Source organism: Papaver somniferum, chromosome 2 (assembly GCF_003573695.1).
Source record: "Papaver somniferum cultivar HN1 chromosome 2, ASM357369v1, whole genome shotgun sequence".
NCBI classification, from domain to species: Eukaryota; Viridiplantae; Streptophyta; class Magnoliopsida; order Ranunculales; family Papaveraceae; genus Papaver; species Papaver somniferum.
In genome coordinates this window covers 85,181,775-85,202,548 of record NC_039359.1, presented here as the reverse complement: position 1 = coordinate 85,202,548, position 20,774 = coordinate 85,181,775, and the positions used below count along the sequence as shown (strand labels likewise).

General features: G+C 35.4%; 1 protein-coding gene and 1 long non-coding RNA gene across 2 annotated transcripts; both read left to right on the top strand.

Annotated features, from left to right (window-relative positions):
- The first annotated feature begins 13,557 nt into the window (after window positions 1-13,557).
- Window positions 13,558-17,223, top strand: LOC113353656. The gene is made up of 5 exons (XR_003361445.1): window positions 13,558-13,713; window positions 13,894-14,016; window positions 14,096-14,199; window positions 16,273-16,677; window positions 16,774-17,223. It is a non-coding gene; the product is annotated as an uncharacterized LOC113353656 (long non-coding RNA).
- Window positions 17,224-19,714: 2,491 nt separating this feature from the next.
- Window positions 19,715-20,356, top strand: LOC113351534 (glycine-rich RNA-binding protein 10-like). The gene is made up of 2 exons (XM_026595499.1): window positions 19,715-19,855; window positions 19,946-20,356. The coding sequence occupies exons 1-2, from the start codon at window positions 19,715-19,717 to the stop codon at window positions 20,354-20,356; spliced, it is 552 nt and encodes a 183-aa protein (XP_026451284.1).
- The last annotated feature ends 418 nt before the right edge of the window (window positions 20,357-20,774 follow it).

Here is a 20,774-nt window from a genome sequence, read left to right as displayed (position 1 = left end):
ATAAGTGTATTAATCAAAAAATATATAAGTGGCAAAATATTTGAGACAGATAATTAGTGTGTTGTCTGTGAAACTAACCGACGCGACATAAACATCTCTTAATTAATTTATATGTCGCATTAAAAAAGTGTCGCTAACTAATTTAAGAGACGCTTAAAATGCTGGGTTAAGTTAATTAAGAGACACTTATAAGTGTCTCTTTATGCGTCTCAAAGCATTCCTGACGCACGATTTGAGACACTTATATGTGTCTTTTAAATTCATAACAACAGATATAAATGTCTCAAATCAGGCCAAATGGTGTAGTGATCCTTACCTATATTGGAAATTATGGTAGAACCGATCCTATCTATTGTTGGGAGTCATGGTAGAACTGATCCCTAACTATATTTGGAGACTTGGTAGAACTGATCTTAACCTATGTTAGGATTCATGGTAGAACCGGTCCCAAGAGCAAAACTGATCCCCCATATTCGCGTATTACTTAACAGTTTTGTGTGAGTTTGGAATTAGAATTTGATAAATAAGAAATTTTCCTATGTCGACATAATTTGAACATGAATATAATTCTTATCTTTTATTTTCCAAAGAGATTCCTCGATACTTAAGGTGATTCCAATCCGAAATATTGAGAATCTTTGAATTAAGATTTTCGATTATATGTTTTTGATTTTCCAGCAAATCAAAACATATCTCTTGAAAAGTTATATTCGTTAGGTACTAAACTAATATTAGATATTTTCTAATGAGAGATTTCAAAATTACAGGTTGGATAGTAGTTGGAAATAAGAGAACCGAAACTAGGTACTTATTGAATATCTTGAGAAAATTATCAGTTTTGGAATTTCCTTGTTGTCCAAACAATCTTGGACTATAAATAGTTTAGATTGAATTTCTTGCAAATTGTCCTAAGAGCTAGACAAACTTCATTCATGTTGTTTCTGGTCCCATCTATCCGGAGAGGAAAGTACCATAATTAGGAAAAATCTCTTACGACCGCTGGTTTAAAGACTTCTGTGAGATCAAGTAGCTATAAGAATACAATTGGTGGAAAACTAGATAATTTCATTGTTGTTTTAGTTTTTGAATATTTTGATTGACTAATGGTTGTTGAAACTTTGATTGCACCTAGTTTGATTATTCTTGAGAGACTTCTCTTATGAAATAAGGGTCACTCAAATAAGATTAAAGTATTGACGGGATCTTTAAAATTATTTTTAAATCTAAAGACAACATGTGATCATACATTGTTAACATACTCCATTCTGTGTGTGATCGATCATAACGGGATTCAAATTTGTGGTGTGCAGGTACATAAGAACGCAATGAAGATTTGAGTACAAGAAGATTTTTTATTGGTTTTCGTATCTCGTGATTTGTGCACACATCTTGATCAGTTGGGATCCGACTTAGATCAGATTTAACTTTAATAGATTTGAATCATATAGTTGTTTAGATCGGCAACTATCATTTGGTGGTATTCTTCAATATCTGAATCTGATAGTTGTGAATTCGAATCTAAGTTATTGATTTGGATTGATCTTACCCGACAAAGGAGTTTACTTTTTCAAACGAAAGAGCCTTTGTCAAAACTCAACGAATCTTTTTCTAAAAGTTCATTGGAGTAATTACCAAACATTTTTTTTCCTTTACTGTTTGGAAGACGATCAAAAGGAGTTAAGTGCTTAAAACTTTACGTCGGTAAAGCAACTCAAGATAGTGATTTTTTATCTTGGGATTCACGTGCGTAACCAGACGGTCATAAACGCAAGGATACCGAGGGAACTAAGTATCTAGAGGTAGATTACTTGATCTCAACTATACGAAGTTGTGTTTATTCTTTGTATAGCGGATCAATTCTGAGAGTATTCAAAATTGGACTAGATCCCGGGGGTTTTCTGCATTTGCGGTTTCCTCGTTGAAAAAATCTTGATATGTCATTTACTTTACTTCCGCATTATAATTGTTTCATTATAATAAAATAAATAACACTTGTACGTTAAATCCTAATCACTTGATATTGATCCTATAGTCAATCGTTCTTGTACCGTAACTACCGTCAAGTGAATACCTAGTTGTTGTATTGTCTCAACTTTTTTTTATAGACAGTCACACTTGGAATCGAACTTGTAGGCTGAAACGAAAAGCATGGCGTATTTCGGTACCCTCGTCATTTCAAATCTGAATATAAAAATTAAACAAACATAAATTTGAGTAAAGTAATCTAGAAAAATCACGTATTTTATCTTGATAACGAATAAAATTCATAATATTCTTCTGGAGTTGAAGAGGGAGTAAGAAAGGGTGAAGCATCTGGAATTATAAATTTTGTATCAGAAATGTATATTAATTAAATCTACAATAATAAATGAAACAAAACTCATACTTATTTTAGTTCCCAAGTCCAACTTTGTGCACCCCTAATTTACCGGGGTAGACATTCCGGAGTATATCATTTGTCCAAATACATAGGGTGGTCTTTTAATTATTTTGTTTTAAAATAAATCCAAGCATTTTGGTAGGCTACTTCGATAATTATAGCTTTTTTTTGTAGCAAACGAAAAGTAGTACGAGAATTGTTTGGCTTTAATATGGTGAATTTGCTTTGCTTAACTAAAGGGTGGAACAAATATCTTTCGCCTCTAAGTTAAGCTTTGCCTCACAGAAACTAAGTTTGCATGACAATTTAGACATATATTGAGTTGTCGTATCCAATTTTCACTTTTAACCTACTTTTATCTCTAATATTTCACCTTAACTCTTTTTATTTACTAAAATTCTATTTTTTCTATCATTCCCTCCGTTTATAAATATAGACTTGTTTGGTTTGCACAAAGATAAAGAAGACTAATTATTGTAGCCACTTTTTCATCTTTTTTTCTAGTTTGTCATTGGTCTCGTTGATTTGAATATTAGAGAGCAAAGGGGAGAGAAGTAGCTTCATTTTTGTGTTAAGAGTGAAAAAAAGAGAGAGAAGTGGTCTCTCCATAAATAGATTAGTAAACTCTCCTATTTTTTAGAAAGGACGTATATCTCATTTTTTTTTCTTAAATATCTCTTAGCTCGTACCAAATAAGGATAAATATTTGAAAAACAAAAAGGATGGACGGAAACTGAGTTTCCTTGCATTGCACTCCACCTCTGTACTAAACGGTGGAAGCCTCCCATTATAAGGTGCACTTTGCTCTCATTTCGCTTGGTTACATTTAAGCTATATGAAAGCGAACCCAACTATAGTGATTGGCCTTCGAGACATAAATTTAAATAAAAAAATAATTAAATAAAATATTAGATGGGATGTCTAAAGTTTATTTAGAAAAAATAACTCTTGAGACAGCGGAGATTTAGAATCCGTCCCATTTTTATCAGAAGTATTATAATTGAAAATTTTTAAAATTTTACGGCATATATATTTATATCATATAGATATTGTATAAGATTACTGAACTCGTACTATCATAGCGGTCAATTGTGGTGCTCTTATAAAAATAAAATGTAGTTGACTTGCGTTGCATGTCGGGAAATCTTAGTTTTTTCGTAAAATACGTTAGAACATGTATCGCTGAACAAAATTTAAGGTTGAATCATGACTTTTTTATATTCTTGAAGGCACATTTTTTTAGATAAATTAGCTTAGAATCCTTTTAAAATTTTGCATTCGTTAAACATGCATTAATTTAAAGACATTGCTTGATCATGCATCATGTTCATACAAGGAAACATTTGATCTCATATACCTAAGATGGGTATTATTGTTAAACACCCAAACATGCCTTTATCACTCTTCCCATTGACATTTCCAAGATCAGAAACAAAAATTCATGTTCTTGATCTATCCAAAAACACTACCACTCAACCCATTACTATGTTCCACCGAAAATATTGGTACATATAATGAAATCCAGTTGTATAAGAAATTATTAAACAATAAATATAAAGTCAATCGATTCACCAGTTCATGGTCGGTGTCGTAAATGTACACTCGAAAGAATCCTGGTCTATTAATACTTGGTTCTGGAATGAGGTTATCAGTTCTATAATACATAGTACCTTGAGCATAATATATATATATATATATATATATATATATATATATATATATATATATATATATATATATATATATATATATATATATATATATATATATATATATATATATATATATATATATACATTCTTTTGTCGCAGTTAGGAAAGATTTCATCGATATGTACCCCAATGAACCTGAAGGAAAAAACATAATTATATAAACAAATATGCTGCCTAAATTAAGTAAGCTTTATCTTATGATTGTGCATATTATATAGTTTAATGAGTTTTGGACGCACATGTAAATCTAGTAATTTAAATTTCATATTCAAACAACAATATTCATCGTCTCATAAGGAAACAACTTAGCACCACAATGGTTATATGATTTGATGTTAGTTATTTGCAGGCATGAGGGAGAATATAAGTTGACAAATCCCCATTTAAAATTATGTAGCCCTCGATTAGCCAATCTTGTTTTTCTTCTTTTAATGTTATTTCTACGAATGAAGTGGCCTATACAATCCAAAAGCAATAAGCTTAAGATTTCCGATATTTTAACTTTCTTAAACCATAATTTACACAACCATTGACATATTAATACATACTGTTAAACAAATTGGTGTCTTAAAAATATACCATATACAACATTTGTGTTTTGTTGTTTTCAAGCTCAGAACTATCTTCAAAATTCATACAATGGGAGCTACATTTTTTGAAGATAATATATTAAAGATTGTTTGAATTATATAAATATAAATGTTGTATACCCTGAAATGAAGACAATTCACCTTTTGTTTTGCAATCTTTTCGAAAAAAATGAAAAATTAAAGTTAATAGAAATGTTAATTTGGATTCTCTATCCATCCCTACCACTATCTTGCTTCGACTTCTGGTTATTTCCTCTAATTTCTTAATCTTTTATCGTGCCATGTTGTGTATATTATTCTATCCTTGTATGGTTTTAATATTGTATTGGATTTGATTACATTATTTAGTTTTTAATGACTTAATTGGATATAATTATGTTTTTGTTGAAGTCTTTTGAATTTTTCTTAAATCTTCTTTGCCTTTTCCTTATGCAAATTTTGTTTGATGTTTAGTAATCTAGGAACTCTTTTCCTTGAGTATAACCTTTCATGCATTTATTTTCCAATTTCATTGCTTTCAATCGATTCCTGGTCTTAATTTTATTTTTAGAATTCGTTTTAACTCAAAACCATTAGCGCCTCTCTTGCATGTGCCGAATACGAAGAATGATAACTCATGTCCCAAACCCATGCTGCACTGATATATGTAACACGGGTAAGTCCAACCAAAACCATATTAAATTTGTCATATCGAATCTGCAATTTTATTTGCAATTTTCCTATATTGTTTAAATTAATCCTATCTTAAGATTTCTTAAGTTTCCTAAGCCAGATCCAGTCACTGAAAATTTCATCAGTTTTGCAACTCCTTCAAGACTTATATCAGTTCTGTTGGGTGCTATAATCAAAAACAAGGAAAAATCAAATAAGAAAAAGTTATTGATACTTAGCTCCTTTATAATGGAAGTGATCGATTTGATGAAACTAATGATCTCCCTATATCTCCGCAACAGCAACAAGGCAAAATTTTGGAAAAACAGAGTGAGTCACGTGTTCAACACGTTGCCCTTAAGACATTAGTGCCCGGCTACACTCAAGAGTGATGCTATAGCCCTCACAGGACGGATATCTCCAGGATAAAACACCCTAATACACCTACTACTAGCATATGTAGTAGATGCTCAACTTGAGCTTGGCAACTCCGAAAAAACCATAAAGGAAAATCTCGAACGCTTAAGACAACAATATAAAATATTTTTTTTCCTTGGGGGTCCCTCTAAATATAGAGCAACCCCTTTCCCATAGATTTTACAAAAATAGTGAATTTGTTTATATAATTGACAAATACAACTTAAGAAGAAAAACTCCCCGATGTGGGACTAAAAGGTTTATATATTTTCTTAAAACTACTAAAAATTGGAAACTCCACGATGTAGGACTAAAAAGTTTCATTCACAAAATAAAACAATAAATTATAATTTTTTATTAAAACCTTAAAAAATTAGTTTTTTATTAATCGTTTTCCAACAATCCCCACATGAATGAAAACTCAATAAAACATGAAAACACAGATAGATCTTGGTAAATCAACATCCCAACCTCACGATCCAAACAGACTGATCGTGCAAGTGTTGAAATCATACTAGTTATTTCTACGTCCTCTCCCTCACACAAAAGTGTGTTGACCCCAGGGTCATACTATGGATTGCATAAATCATAATAGTATTGAGAGCTTTCATCTTTAGTTCTCACATGGTGAGACTATAGGTATCTTTCACCAAAGTGAAAAAGCATGAACTAGTGAACCCTTAGTGACCTTTAGGTCCTAAGTTCCAGTAATACCAAAACCATCAAAACGAAAATCACACAAAAAGCGCAGGAAATACCATTTTAGGCAGAGGTGTCCATGAGGTCTTGAACCTTTTCTTAGTGAGATATTACCGGAATTACTTGCTAGAGACATTGAACTATGTCTTGAACTGCTAGCATTTGATGTAATTCTTGATAACAACCACGGGTGATATCTCCAAGATTGCTGCCAAGCTCGTGCCATTTTGTCCAATTTGGCCCTGGACATATCCTGTTTCTCAGAATGCTCTAGAGAATCAAAGCTCATATTCTCATAGGAAGCGGCCCACTTCCTCATTCAGATAGGTGAGTTTCCATAAACAGTGTTACTGCTACACCCCACTTCAATCTTAAATTGAAACTATAGAACTCATTAAGACTTCTTAAAAGTCATCCTTCACATGCAGTCACACTATCACGTCTACACCATAGGGAAGGGACAGAGAATAAAATTCTCTGATAGCGTTTACCTTTACCCACCACAAATTAGTTGTCTCATTCGAAACCTTGATCTTGGGATCTCCAGTCAGCAGGGTTGAGTATCCTTCATGGCAAGTTTAATTTATGAGCTTAAGCCCCTTCCCCCTCGATGCATTTATAACTATCTCTTGGAATAAACCTTTCGTCAAAGATTGCGCGATATTCTCCTTGGACTTTATCCAATAAATGGAAATAACGCCGATTGAGATTAGTTATTTTCATCTTTAGTTATTATATATTGGCTAACACAATGTATAGATATAGCTGGCACAGGCTTATGCCAGAGAGGAATGTCTTCTAAAAAACATCTTAGGCACTCGGCCCCCTCTCGTGCTTTATCTAACTCAATACTCTCAGATTCCATAATGAATTGATCAATATATGTTTGTTTGTAAATATTTCCAAAAATAAACCCTGATGCTAGAGTGAAACATATCCACTCATAGACTTAGACTCCTCTGAGTCAACTATCCAGTTTACATCACAAAGTCCCTCAAGGACAGCAAGATACCTTTGATAAATCAAATAAAAGGTAATAGAGTATTTTAGGTACCATAATACTCTACTCAGTGCATCTGAATGCTATTGCTCTGGACTACAATTATATCTACTTAACTTACTCACAATATAGGCAATGTCTGGACTCTTACAGTTCATTAAATTCATCAGACATCCTATAACTCTTGAGTATTCAAGTTAAGATACTCCATTACCCTTTTTTCTTGAGTCTACAAGAATAATCGTACGGAGTACAAGAAGGCTTACAATCACACTGATTGTATCTCTTAAGCACAAATTCAAAATAATGAGAATGACTAAGACTACATATGTTAGATTATTTTCTAATCCTCATCCCTAAGATTACATCAACAGGGCCTAAGTCTTTCAAGTCAACGTTCTCATTCAGCGCATGTTTTTAGTGGAATTAATCACATCTATGTTTGTATCAAGTATAAGCATATCATCAACATACAAGCATACAATCACACAGGCATCCTTAACAAGTTACTTGTAAATATACTTGTCAGATTCATTAACTTAAATCCACTACACATTATCACATGATCAAATTTTCCATGTCACTGTTTACGTGCTTATTTTATAAACCATACAAAATTTTGTTCAACTTACAAACTTTGTCATCATAACCTTTCACTACAAAGTCCTCAGGTTGGTCTATGTAAATTTCTTTATCTAATTCACGATTTTAGAAAAGCTGTCTTAACATCCATCTGATGTATCTCTAATTTGTTTATGACAGCAATAACAATTAGCATCTCAACGAAGTAAATCTCGTCACATGTGAATAAGAATCAAGGAAATATACACCTTCTTTTAGTTTATAGCCTTTAGCTACCAACTTAGCCTAATATTTTTCTACAGTTCCATATACCTAATGTTTCCTCTTAAAGACTCATTTACATCTCATGGTCTTACTCTCTGGAGGTAAACTATAAACCTCCCAAGTCAGGTTCCGACGGACTGAGTCCATTTCACTAAATGAAGCTTCTTACCGGGGTTTCAGTAGATATCAAGGCTTCTTTACAAGTCCAGGGCTTAGACTAAGCTAGGCATGTTATGAAGTCGGCTTCATAAGAAGTCTCAAGTCTAATTGTTTTACTTCTCTTAGGCTCAACCTTAACTTCATCTTCCTTTAAGATAAGTTCTGACTATTTGAAAATAAATCTAGGGGATCAACAACACATCTCTAATGAGGTACGTTTAAGAATAAACATGTTCAAAGAACTCAGCATCCCTAGATTATGTAATAGTATTCACAACAAAGTCAGAAAAATCACACCAAAGTATGAAAAATCAGAACACACAACCAAAAATCTATATGTAGAAGTATACTCAGCATACCTATATGAAGACACAATCAACATTTTTGGTTTCTATCTAGTTCTTTAGGAAGAGGAATGACAATCTTAGTCAAACACCCCCACACTTTGACATATTCATAAGAAGGTCATCTACCTTTCCATAAATCATATGGAGTTTCATCTGATCCTTAAGGGTACTATATTCAGGATATACTAGTTAAGAGGACTTCCTCCTCACAAGACCGCAGGTAATCCTGAACTAATCAACATTAATTATGATCTCTTAAGGATACAATTATATGTTCAAGGCTTCTAATTGGTTTCAACTTCAAGTTTATACATCTTAAGGCTTCTAAGGCATCATCCTTATCCCTAAGCAATTATACAAGATAGTACCTCGTACAATCATCTACGGAAGTTATAAACCATCTTTTACCATAGTGGTTTTGGGTTGAACTCATGTCAACTAGGCCTAACTGAATTAATTCTAAGGGATTAGAATTACTATGAACATTTGTGCTAAAAGATTTTATAGCATATTCATTTCACTTTTGTGTTCAAGATCCAAACTAAATTTGGGTACGAAGCCTATGCTAGGCAGTTTATACATTGACTTATAATTTTACGGTTCCAAGTCTACCATGCAAAACATTCAAAGACACACAAAAGAAAGCACAAGAATCAACTATGTTCACTTCATCAGATTTTCCTTTAAACTTATATAGACCCTAAGTCCTATAACTGTTGCCTAAAAAATCAATACCCTTAGTTATAACAAGTTTTCCACATTTATTAAGATCCTTCATATTTTACCATCTTCAAGAGAACAAGATACAATATTTTTCATATGCTCGGAACATGAAAACTTCATTCAGTGTGAGATATTACAGATATGAGCTTATGCTCGACCTTTCCCTTTTATGCAACCTCTGTCGCAGATGAGTTACTCATATAGAGTTTCTCGACATCCCTTATCCTCTGATAAGAGGTGAACAGGTCTCTGTTTCAACAAACATACTTAGTGGCTCCAGAGTCCACCCACCAGTCTCTCACATTGGTTATTAAAATAACTTCCGACATCATGGTTCTTTTGTTTCAACTAAATTAGCATTAACTTTCTACTTATTAAGGTTTTATGTTGTCTACACTTTACTCCGTATGGCCAGGAATTTTACAAACATAACAATCACCCTTAATTAAAGTAATGCCGGATTCAGTTTTACGAAACATACCTTTCTTATGAAGACTAGCTTAGAGTTGTGTTTGATGTTCTCGCCTTTGTCAGCTTTGGAAGACTTGTGTTCATCCACATGCGCCTGGTAGCCATGTTCCTTTTCAATTTCATGTCACAACTTCGTTTATACTCTGACCACGGACACGGTAATTTCCCAATCACCTAATACACCATATCTCACAAACCTTAGTTCAGATAAAATATGAGTTTTGAAGATAATATCTAGATTTATAAACTTCGTTTGAACCACCATATCAAAAAACTCATGGTTACCCCAAAAAACTACTTTAGTTAACAACAAAATTCTGCCCGTCAGAATTTTTCAGGAACGTTTCTCAGTTTTGTAAAATATCAAAAAAATACTTTTACAACTCCAAAATTCTGAAATTTTACGTGGGTAACTATCAGGATGTCTACTACGTTGTGTCAAAAGGGTTCATCGAAATTCCTTCTAGGTTAAGATATAACTCGAAACTCTACAGCTGACCAAAAATTCGTTTTTGTTTTTCACTCCACAATTAACATCCATGATTCACAAACCAACCAACCATTTTATTATTACAAATACTAATGTCTTAAGATTGTTGGGTGCAATAATCAAAAACAAGGAAAAATCAAATAAGCAAAAGTTATTGATACTTAGCTCCTTTATAATGGAAGTGATCGATTTGATGAAACGAATGAGCTCCCATATCTCCGCAACAGCAACAAGGCAAAACTTTGGAAAAACAGAGTCAGTCACGTGTTCAACACGTTGCCCTTAAGACATTAGCGCCCGGCTACACTCAAGAGTGATGTTATAGCCCTCACAGGACGGATATCTCCAGGATAAAACACCCTAATACACCTACTACTAGCATATGTAGTAGATGCTCAACTTGAGCTTGACAACTCCGAAAAAACCATAAAGGAAAATCTCGAACGCTTGAGACAACAATATAAAATATTTTTTTCCCTTGGGGGTCCCTCTACATATAGAGCAACCCCTTTCCCATAGATTTTACAAAAATAGTGAATTTGTTTATATAATTGACAAATACAACTTAAAAAGAAAAACCCCCCGATGTGAAACTAAAAGGTTTATATAGTTTCTTAAAACTACTAAAAATTGGAAACTCCACGATGTGAGACTAAAAAGTTTCATTCACAAAATAAAACAATAAATTATAATTTTTTATTAAATTATTTTTTATTAATCATTTTCCAACAAGTTCAACCAAATTTTTGCTTACCACATTCAACTATTCTTGCGAATAATTCCTCCGTAATAAGTTATCACCCCACTTTAGTGGCCCATAGAACTTTTACACCACCTCCCCGTCTTTGTTGTTTCTTCAAATATGTCCTTAATTTCAGCGGCAATTCACCACCTCCTTGAAATAAGCCAACAATCGTTCTCATTAATCAACAATCAAACCTTCTCCTCCCTTCCTCATACCTATTTTACCAATCCCATAATACAACTATCTTCGCATTCCCACTTAAGCCCATTTTCAATCCCACAACCAATCCTTAACAAGCTCAGTATATTTAATCCAATATCGATTCATTTTCTTTGAATTTAGATTGATCATATCACGTTTAACCAGCACAACCTGCCCTAAACGGATCCATCTCATTACACCAAAATGAGTATCTTGGCACGGAATCGCTAAGTAATTAATAACCCAACAACGATACAACATCTCAAGGGTCTAATTTCCTTACACAAACCCATCATCCTCTTATTTTCTTAAACTTTGGCCAGTAATAGTCATATGTCGGGGCTAACTCAATTCCTCCAATTCCAGAAACAAACCTTTGTTCCTAAGATTAATAGAAGAGGAGGTCTGTGTCTAACGTGGAAAAGCAACCTCAATGTATTTCAATGCCACAGTTACATCCACGTCATCGTCACTCCTCCTATTCTAGGACTACCTTGGCTATGCACTGGTCTTTACGGTCCCCCATATCCAGAAGCGATAAAAGATTTATCACAAGATTTCGCAACAATCTTTCCTAACATCAAAAATACAACCTCGTGGGTATTATTAGGAGACTTCAATGAGGTTGTGGATCAATCTAGAAAAATATATGAGGAAAATAGGTAACATATGGACAGAAGCAACTGTTTCTCACAATGATAAATCAAATGAGATTCCTATTGATAGATCAAATGGATTCGGTGGAGATCTGTACACTTAGACAAATAATCAGCAATGCCAAGACAACATAATGGAACAACTTGACAGAGTAATCGCCACCAAACATTGGCATACCGCCAACTCTCATGCGGGAGTCACTCATCTCCCGAGGATAGCTTCTGCTCATCCTCCAATCCTTATACACACCAAAGCAATCGAATGGCAGGGGAAAAAATTACAAGTTTGGGCATCATTGGCTAACCATGATTCGAAAATCGGCTTCACAAATTCAGATGACACGCCATCAATGTGCTATTCGAAATGGTCAGAAGGGATTATTGGCTAAATCAAGAAACACAACTTTGAAGCGAACACCTAAACCTATTACAATGTCATGCAACATACTGGCAACAAAGATCTATAATACAATGGCTTCAATTGGGAGATAACAATACGACTTTCATCCACAAAAGAACAACAATCCACCACAGTCACAATAAAATCCAACAACTCCAAGATCCTCACAACGACTGGGTAAGTGATAAAGATCAGGTAATTGGGATCATCCTTGATCATTTCACCGACCAATACACATCTCCAAGCACAGTAACTCTAATTGATGGTTTCATTCCAAGACATAATAGTTTAATTGACGGTTAGGATCTAAATAGGTATATAAAAAATTAACGATTCAGATTTCGCGGTTAATGCGGTTCGGTTACTGTGCGGTTATGGGTGAAACCTTTAATCGCACCGAATATCTAACGGTTATCAAAATTATAGCCGTCACCGGTCGTTGGATTATCGGTTCGGTGCGGTTACAGTTCGGTTTACAGTTACGGTTCGGTTTCTGTTCAGCCCTACCCTCAACTACCTCCGTACGGAACACACCCTTAATCCATCTTTTCTCAAACATTTACAAAAACTCATCCCTTTGCTCTTGAATGACCGTATGATTCTTAATTTAGTACTATTTTGAGCAGTAATATTTGGATTTCACGGAAATATGGATGGTAAATTCACTTATGGTGGTATGTTTTTGTCCATAAGACGTGGACTATCACAAAGATGTAGAATATTTTCTCCTCCATAGGAGATGCTATTAGGAATGGTCCATAAGTGGTTTAAACGGCAGATGGTAGAACACAAAAGGTTTACCAGCATTGCATATTTCCCTAGGCCGGCATTGGCTGAGTTGGCTCTCTCCACTCTCATAATTATACATTTCCCAACATTGCGTGTCATACATCAACACAAAAGGTTATGGTTGGTGCTATTCAACTCCCTATTCTCCACCTTCCTATTCTGCTCCTTTCAATTTAAACCCCATATCTGGGAAATGGTGAACCCATTTGTATCTGAATGTGATTCAAATTCTAGATGTGTGGTGTAGATTGGAGGGAGTAGAATAGGGAGGTGAATCGTATTTCCGAAAGGTTATAGGGGAAATTTTTATTTTTTTGGAAAACACGATTTTTTTAGCGAGGGTTTATCGACTCCCTATCTTCTAGGGTTTAAGAAGAGGGATTTTGTGATATATCCTGTTCGAAGACATTTGGGGTTTCGGCTGTCAAACTCAGAAGGTATGTGATATGTAAATTCTGTTTTTTATAGGGCTTTCATTTTTGGGTGTTCTAGAGAAAGGGGTTCAGATAAGTGAATCAAATTATGTATGTTTGATTCCCCATGTTATTTATAGTATATGACTAAAGGAAAAAGGAAAAAAATCTGTTCTGATTTATTGTTTCCTTTCTGATTTTTAGGATAAAGTGGAAGTATCATAGGAGGGTTAGAAGTGAAAAATGCAGTCCTCCTCGCATATGATACCCGAGTACACAAGAAACAAGTAATGATGAAGGAATGGAGCAGGGTCCGACATTGTGCAGGTGAAAATTTAGTTGTCTCTAATTCATTAGCTTCGTATCTATTTATATGCGCATAGTGATTCGTTAAAGTTTAATGCAGTGGAGGTAATTAACAAAAAGGCACATTTGGCTCAATATTGTGCTCTAGCTGCTTGTGGAGTACGCTCTTTTTCAGTATCTCTCCATCGTAAATTATTAAATCATGTATGTATTTTTCTAATTTATGTCTTTAATGTAATTCTTTTTGTTAAAAAACTGCTCTGTTATACACAAAATATTGACTAGAGATAAAAGAAGATTGACACCCAAGAAAAATGAGGCCTTCCTTTGTTTCTACATGGTGCTACGACCATTTCCTTCAGTTCTGTGGTAGATACTTTTAGAAATAAGCTACAAGGGTGTAAAAGTAAGCTATTATCTCGGGCGGATAGAATAGTGATGGTAAACTCTGGTTTAAATTCATTACCAACACACAAGATGAGTCAATCCTTGTCATGACTTTAGATTGCCTAGTTTACATCAGAGGAATACCTTTGCTTGTCATGCTAATGGAGATCGAGAATGTAAATCTGGTACAATTTCGGATCTGCTGTATTGGAGATCAGTATAAATCTAACAAAAGTGCAGCAATTAGGTACCACACAAGACGAGGCAGTATTAGATTTTCCTTTCAAGTATCTTGGAATGCCAGCAGGGGCTTGTTAAAACACACTAGTCAGCCATAATCCAAGATAGCCAATGTGTAAACAATAAGCTTACTTCATATTCCAGGCTATGTTATCCTAATGTTACACAAACAACAATAAATCTTAGTTCTTACCAGTTCTTCCATTAAGTGTGTTCCTATAAGATGACATATGAGGCTTTTGAGGGATTGTTTACTAAATGTGAGGATGCAATTTTTCAGTGTCTTCAAGATTCAGAAATTTGTCTGATTAATGCAATTATTCTTGTTGGTGGAAGTACTAAAATCCTAACTTAGACAGATTCAACATCTTCAACTTGGATGCTCTTAGAAACTCCTTTGGACTATTTTTGTAAAAATCCTGTTGGGACTAATGGCTGTGGTGGACAATTTTGAAGATAAGCAAACCTATGCCCAGATTTCAGAAGTCATGCGGTTTTTATTTGTGCTATGCTTGGCAGACATGTGGGTTTTAGTTATGCTATGTTAGGATACTCGCACACTGCAGTTGACAAATTAATTGTTATGCCTGATGTCCTCTCATCGCTTGTTTACTTCTAATGTTGGGTGTCTACATGGTGTGACAAAGGGTCTTGTGCAGAGCTGTTTCTTGTTTTCCACAAGACTTCAGCTTGGTTATCTCCACGCCATGGTATACAAAATTATGAGAATATTTTTCTAATTGATCACATTCATAGATAATGTTTGGGTTTTTTTTTTCTGGAGACTTAGCTTGGTTGTTGGGCACAATGTTTGGTGTCTCCTGGTTTGTCTGATAGTGCAGAGATGTTTACTATAGTCTTGTCCATAAAATTGTTCTTCTCTATTCCTCCTCCTATATCCAAGAAGATTGAAGATGGGCTGTCGTGTGGCCTCAAGATGTGCTCTGTGCACCAAATACTTAGCAAATGCAGTTCTGTAGATTGGGTTTGGAGGTGGATTTACTCTTTCTTGGGCTGCACAGGGAAAATATCATTGAAGAATCAATTGGAAGATCAAATGAAGCTGTAAGACAGTGAAGGATGCTTTGATAGTGACAGTACACTTTGCGAATGCAGTTTGGGGTTTGGAGGTGGATTGAATCTTAGATGTGTGGTTTGGAAAGCTAGGATCAAAGATGTTTTAGCGGATAGATACATTATAGCAGAAAAATCATTGCGGGAATTTACGTCTAAGCTTTTAGAATTAAAGTCTATACAATAAACAATCAACATGATTGTAGAACATATACAGTAATGGGTGTCGGATAAGAACCCGTGAACAGAAAACAATGCATGTGGCATCGTCCAGAGGTGACTTAAGCTGGATTTTTTATTTTCAAAAATCACAATGGAGTGTTTCTATATTAAGGCAGTTGATTTGGGAGTGTGCTCAAACTTTTTTTACTTTGATTATGGCAGTTTGGGTAGGCGGGAGCATGCCTTACTGGGATTGTATTTAAAACTGACTTTTCCATCACTGTTCTACTTGCTTGAGATAATAGCTTATCTTTCCACCCTTTTGACTTCTTGCAATATAACCACAGCAAATTGTGGAAAGAAAATTGTATTATCTGAGTTGGGTCTTTAACATATTTTTCTTTTTATCTTCAGGTGACACGCCTCTTAACTGTAGGTTCTAAGAGACAACTTGAAGCTACCGAAGCTGCTGAGTTTCTGAGGGATACAATCAAACAGAAGGTTGAGATGGTTTCTGGAAATGAAAAGAGAAAGTCAAAAGTGTAGACTCGAGTGGACATGTGTGGCCTAATATTAGGGATTTGGGAGAGGTTGGGAGAGGGGACAATGCCCCCAAGTTAAAAAGACTTCACAGAGGGGAGATCCTAGAAGATGCTCCATTCTGTGCTCAAGGGGTAAAACATGAATATGCTACTGCTGTGATGAGAGAGGGATACCGTCCCAACATGACTATTGCTGAAGGTGTAGCTTTATTGGTGAAGGCTATTCAAGCAGCATTTGAAGCCGACGAACAGATCATCTTGGGGGGGTATATTGAAGGTAAGAAAATCTTTTTAGTAAATGTTCAATAATCAATATATCTTGTGGAATGTGACCACCAATGGCTTTATATTTTCTTTGTTTGTTGAACTGCAGTCCTGGTAGTTGGATTCAGAGACATATATGGTCTCCCCATGTCAAGGGGAGAACAAATGTTGGACAGAGCTTTCACATGCTATAGGGTACAGAAGTTTCGAAAACGTGGCGTAAGAGGACCTGTAAAAGCTCCATATAAAAGGCGCAGGTTAATTTTACAGGATTCAGATGATGAACTGTAGCTGGCGTGAATTGAGTGGTAGTGAACTGACTTCTGTGACAGGGGGGGTCTTACTGATGTTAAGTGTTTTAGAGACAAGCAACAACTTAGTGATGCTATTTTAACTCAAATCTTTTGGTTTCAATTACAATTTCATATACCTTCTTATAGATGTTTGAGCTCAGCCTCAACTCAAGAACAATGAATATGGTGGTGTTCACCATTTTTAGGAAACAATGCTTTTGTGCAGATTTTTGGCATATGAATTTTTAATGAAAAAAGACTAGTCTCTTCTAATTTTGATTCATCTCATGGGCTTATCAATTTTGTCTTTGACCTTTCACTTTCAAATCATTTTTTTCATGAATTGCGAATGAAACTTGATCATTTATTAAGAACTCTATTATTGGGGCCGTAGGGGGTGGGATTTTGGGGGCTTAAATTATTAAGTGGAGGCTAAATGGTATAGGGGGAGATTATGTTAGTGTAAAAGTTCAAAAATACCCTCAATCATTTTTATTTATTACCCTTCTACCCTCCCATTAACTACCTAATCTAATAAAAAAATCGTCGTTGATTAAACCCATTCTATAAAACCATGAAATCTAAGGAAAATTTAGGTCAATCTTCGTCGAATCAACCCCCTCCTGAAGCATAGAAACCAACTTCATCAAATGAAGTAGAAAGTGAAGATCAAGAGGAAGTGAATGCAGGAAAAGCACCAGCCGTCGAGACTCCTGTTATGACAGCTATGAGGTATGAATTGAAAAACCCACACTTTATTTAAGCCTTTTATTGATCTTTCAGTTGGTTTCGAAGATTTTAGGTATGAAAAAACTGTTTCTGAAAATGCTTGCGGCCGGGAGTTCTTTCTTCCCAGCCGTAAATCGGTTGGGTTATGATGTTTTCCCAGCCGTGTATATGTATCACAGTTGGGATATCTAAGAACTCCCAGCCGTTTGTAAGTTTTACGGTTGAGATATTTTAGAACTCCCAACCGTTAAATAGTCGATGCGTACGAGATTGATAAATCCTATCTGCAACAAATTATTTACGGCTGGGTTATTCCTAGCCGTATATTATCCTGTGTTCGAATTCTTTTTCAGCGGTAATGGTTACGTCTTGGTTTTTTCTATCCGTAATTCGTTTTCCAATCCGTAAAACTTAGTAACCTAGCCGATTTTATACGACGGCTAGGTTTTCCTATCCGTAATATGATTAACCAATGCGCAAATGTTTTCCCAGCTGTTATTTTTTTTTTACTTCTTGGTCGATAACTCAAAATCTCATCCGTTATTTTTATTGCGTCTGGGATTTTCCATATTTCCTAGACGTTATTATTTTTATGTCTCGGTCGATTACTAAACATCCCATCTGTAATGTTGTTTGCATCTGGGACTATCCATATATATATATATATATTATTTTCATTTTATTATGGATTATTAATTATAACAACCATTTTTTTTTGTAGTTCCCGAATAAAGTGGTCCCTAAACTAAAGCACCAACAAGGAAAGTTTTGGCCGTTGGAGAAAGAGCATCCGGATGTGATAGCTTTGGTAAAAGCTTCGGGGTTATGGTCTGGAATCGAGGCTTTGCAGAAGAAGTATGATGTTGTGACAGTTTGTGGTTTTAGAGAAAGATTCTGGCCCGAAACCATGACTTTTCTACTCCCATTCGGCGAGATGACTATGACTCTGGATGATGCAAAGGAAATCACCGGTCTTGCTTTGGAAGGAAAGGCTGTGTTTGAGGGTTTCAACAATTCTCTTCCTTTTGATGAGCTTTATGTCTTGGCGAAAGACTGTCTTGGATGGGGCAAAGATGAAGCGGAAGAAGAGTTTGAGATAGGTTATGGAGCCGTGCCTAGAGATAAAAGGGAATTTAAACTACCGGGTGAACGTCGTGAAACAATTAACATGTCAAGGAAGATTAACCTTGGTCGTTTAAGGGAGAAGTTTGAGGAACCTGCTCGCAAGACCGATAGTGTAGAGATCGTGATGGACGCAGAAAGAGCTAGACATACAGTTATAGCTTATTTGTTGCACGATCTTGGGACCGTCTTCTTTCCCGATTTCTCAGGAAATAAGGTAAATGCTTGTTATTTGAATTGGTTGAAGAATCTCAGTCTCGATATCAAATGTTGCTCTTATCCAGTTATTCTTTTGTGTTAATATAACAAATGTTTATTTATTTTACTTTTATATATTGGTTTGTGTGTAATATCTTATTTATAATCGATACTTTTTTTCAATTGTCATGGGTTTACGACCATTTTAAATCCTTGAGGCCTACTCGAGATACAAAATGGCCTCTAGAGAAACCTACAGGAGGAAGATACCCCTTTAAAGGGGCCCAACACAAGGCTAAGGAGATGGAAATGGTCGAAATAAGGAAAATGTTGGATGATTTGACAATTGATGATGTGGTGTTTGATCCATATTTGAAACTTGATGAGGATGAAGATGAGGAAGTTGGTGATAGAGAATTTTCTAATGTGGCGACCTATGTGGGACCTTTGTTTCATTCAACTGGGTTCGTCATTTTGGATCCTCGTAAAACGCTCCGCCAAATTGGTATTGTCCAGAAAATTGTACCTGAAGACTCTCGTTTTACACTGAGCATAGCCCACTCCCTGTTTAAGGACAAAGATGTCAAATTGAAGTATGAACCAACACCGTTGATCGATCATTGGAATGCTCGTTCCGAAAGAGAAAACCAAATGAGTAGAAGATTGCTTGAAGCTTCTCATGGGACATCCTAAGCGGATGCAAATTACATGGAATGGTATCAAGAGTGGGCTCATCTTTATGTGGAAAATTTGGATCCGGAGGCGCAAAGATATTTGAAGAAGGTAGAGAAAGAAAGTTCAAAATCAAAGGAATCAATGAATGAAAAAGATGATTGGGAGAATATGGTGGTACGTACACTACTAATTATGTTTGTATATGTTTTTTTTTGTTAATTATCTATGAATAATTACAGTATGTGTATTTGATATGAAAAATAGGTTGAACGAGTTAATTGGGTGGTCAAGGACATGAGCCGTATGATTTATTTGGGTGAGAAGTTGACGGTCCCTGAACAAAGATTACTTCGGAATCGAGTTAAAGGCATAATAATTCCTGAGAAAGCAGGTCTATATGCTTATCAAGAGGACCGATCAAGGAGAGATAAGAGGGCTAGGTCTCCTTCTTCTAGCGACGATTCGGATACTCCCTCCAGTGAGCAAGCTCAATCAAAGCAAGGAAAATGCGGTCGAGGCAGTCAAGGCGGTCGAGGTGGAGGTGAAAAAGGTGGCCGTGATCGAGGTGAAAAAAGAGGCCGAGTTGGAACAAGTGCTCGAGGTGGACGTGGTGGAGGTAAAAAGACTTCAACTCAAGTTGGCAGGGGAAAAGGAGGTGTTGATGGTGGTTTATAGCTTAGGGTTAAAATCGTAAAACCATAGTCTGACGTGACGTCATTCTATAAGGAAACGGAGCCGTGAGTACCAATATCTCCACTAGCGCATTTATTAAGCCTTCCAATACGTCTAGGAGAAAATTACCAGGTGTTTGAGGGTGAAAACAGTTTCTGGGTTTCGGTAATTTCGTGTGATGTGGGTGAGAAACGAGTCTAAACCCTAAACAATGTACTGCAAGGGAGTACTTTATATTCGAGAGATCAATCTATACAAGTCCGGCCTAAACCAGGAAATGGCCGTTCCAGACTTGCTTCGGTCACAAAGTGGAGAAGAAGGGTTGGTTTTGGGGAGGGAAGCGAAGAGAGTGTTGAGACCAGAATAGTTGATTTTGGAAGAGTAGTTGTTTGACGACTTGTATCAGAAAGTGGAAAGCTAA

What these genes read in the sequence shown, in the direction of transcription:
- LOC113351534 (XM_026595499.1), top strand. Translation starts at nt 19,715, where the DNA reads ATGGAATGGTATCAAGAGTGGGCTCATCTTTATGTGGAAAATTTGGAT. An exon ending in ATGATTGGGAGAATATGGTG is followed by an intron (nt 19,856 to 19,945) that starts GTACGTACACTA and finishes TATGAAAAATAG; the next exon opens with GTTGAACGAGTTAATTGGGT.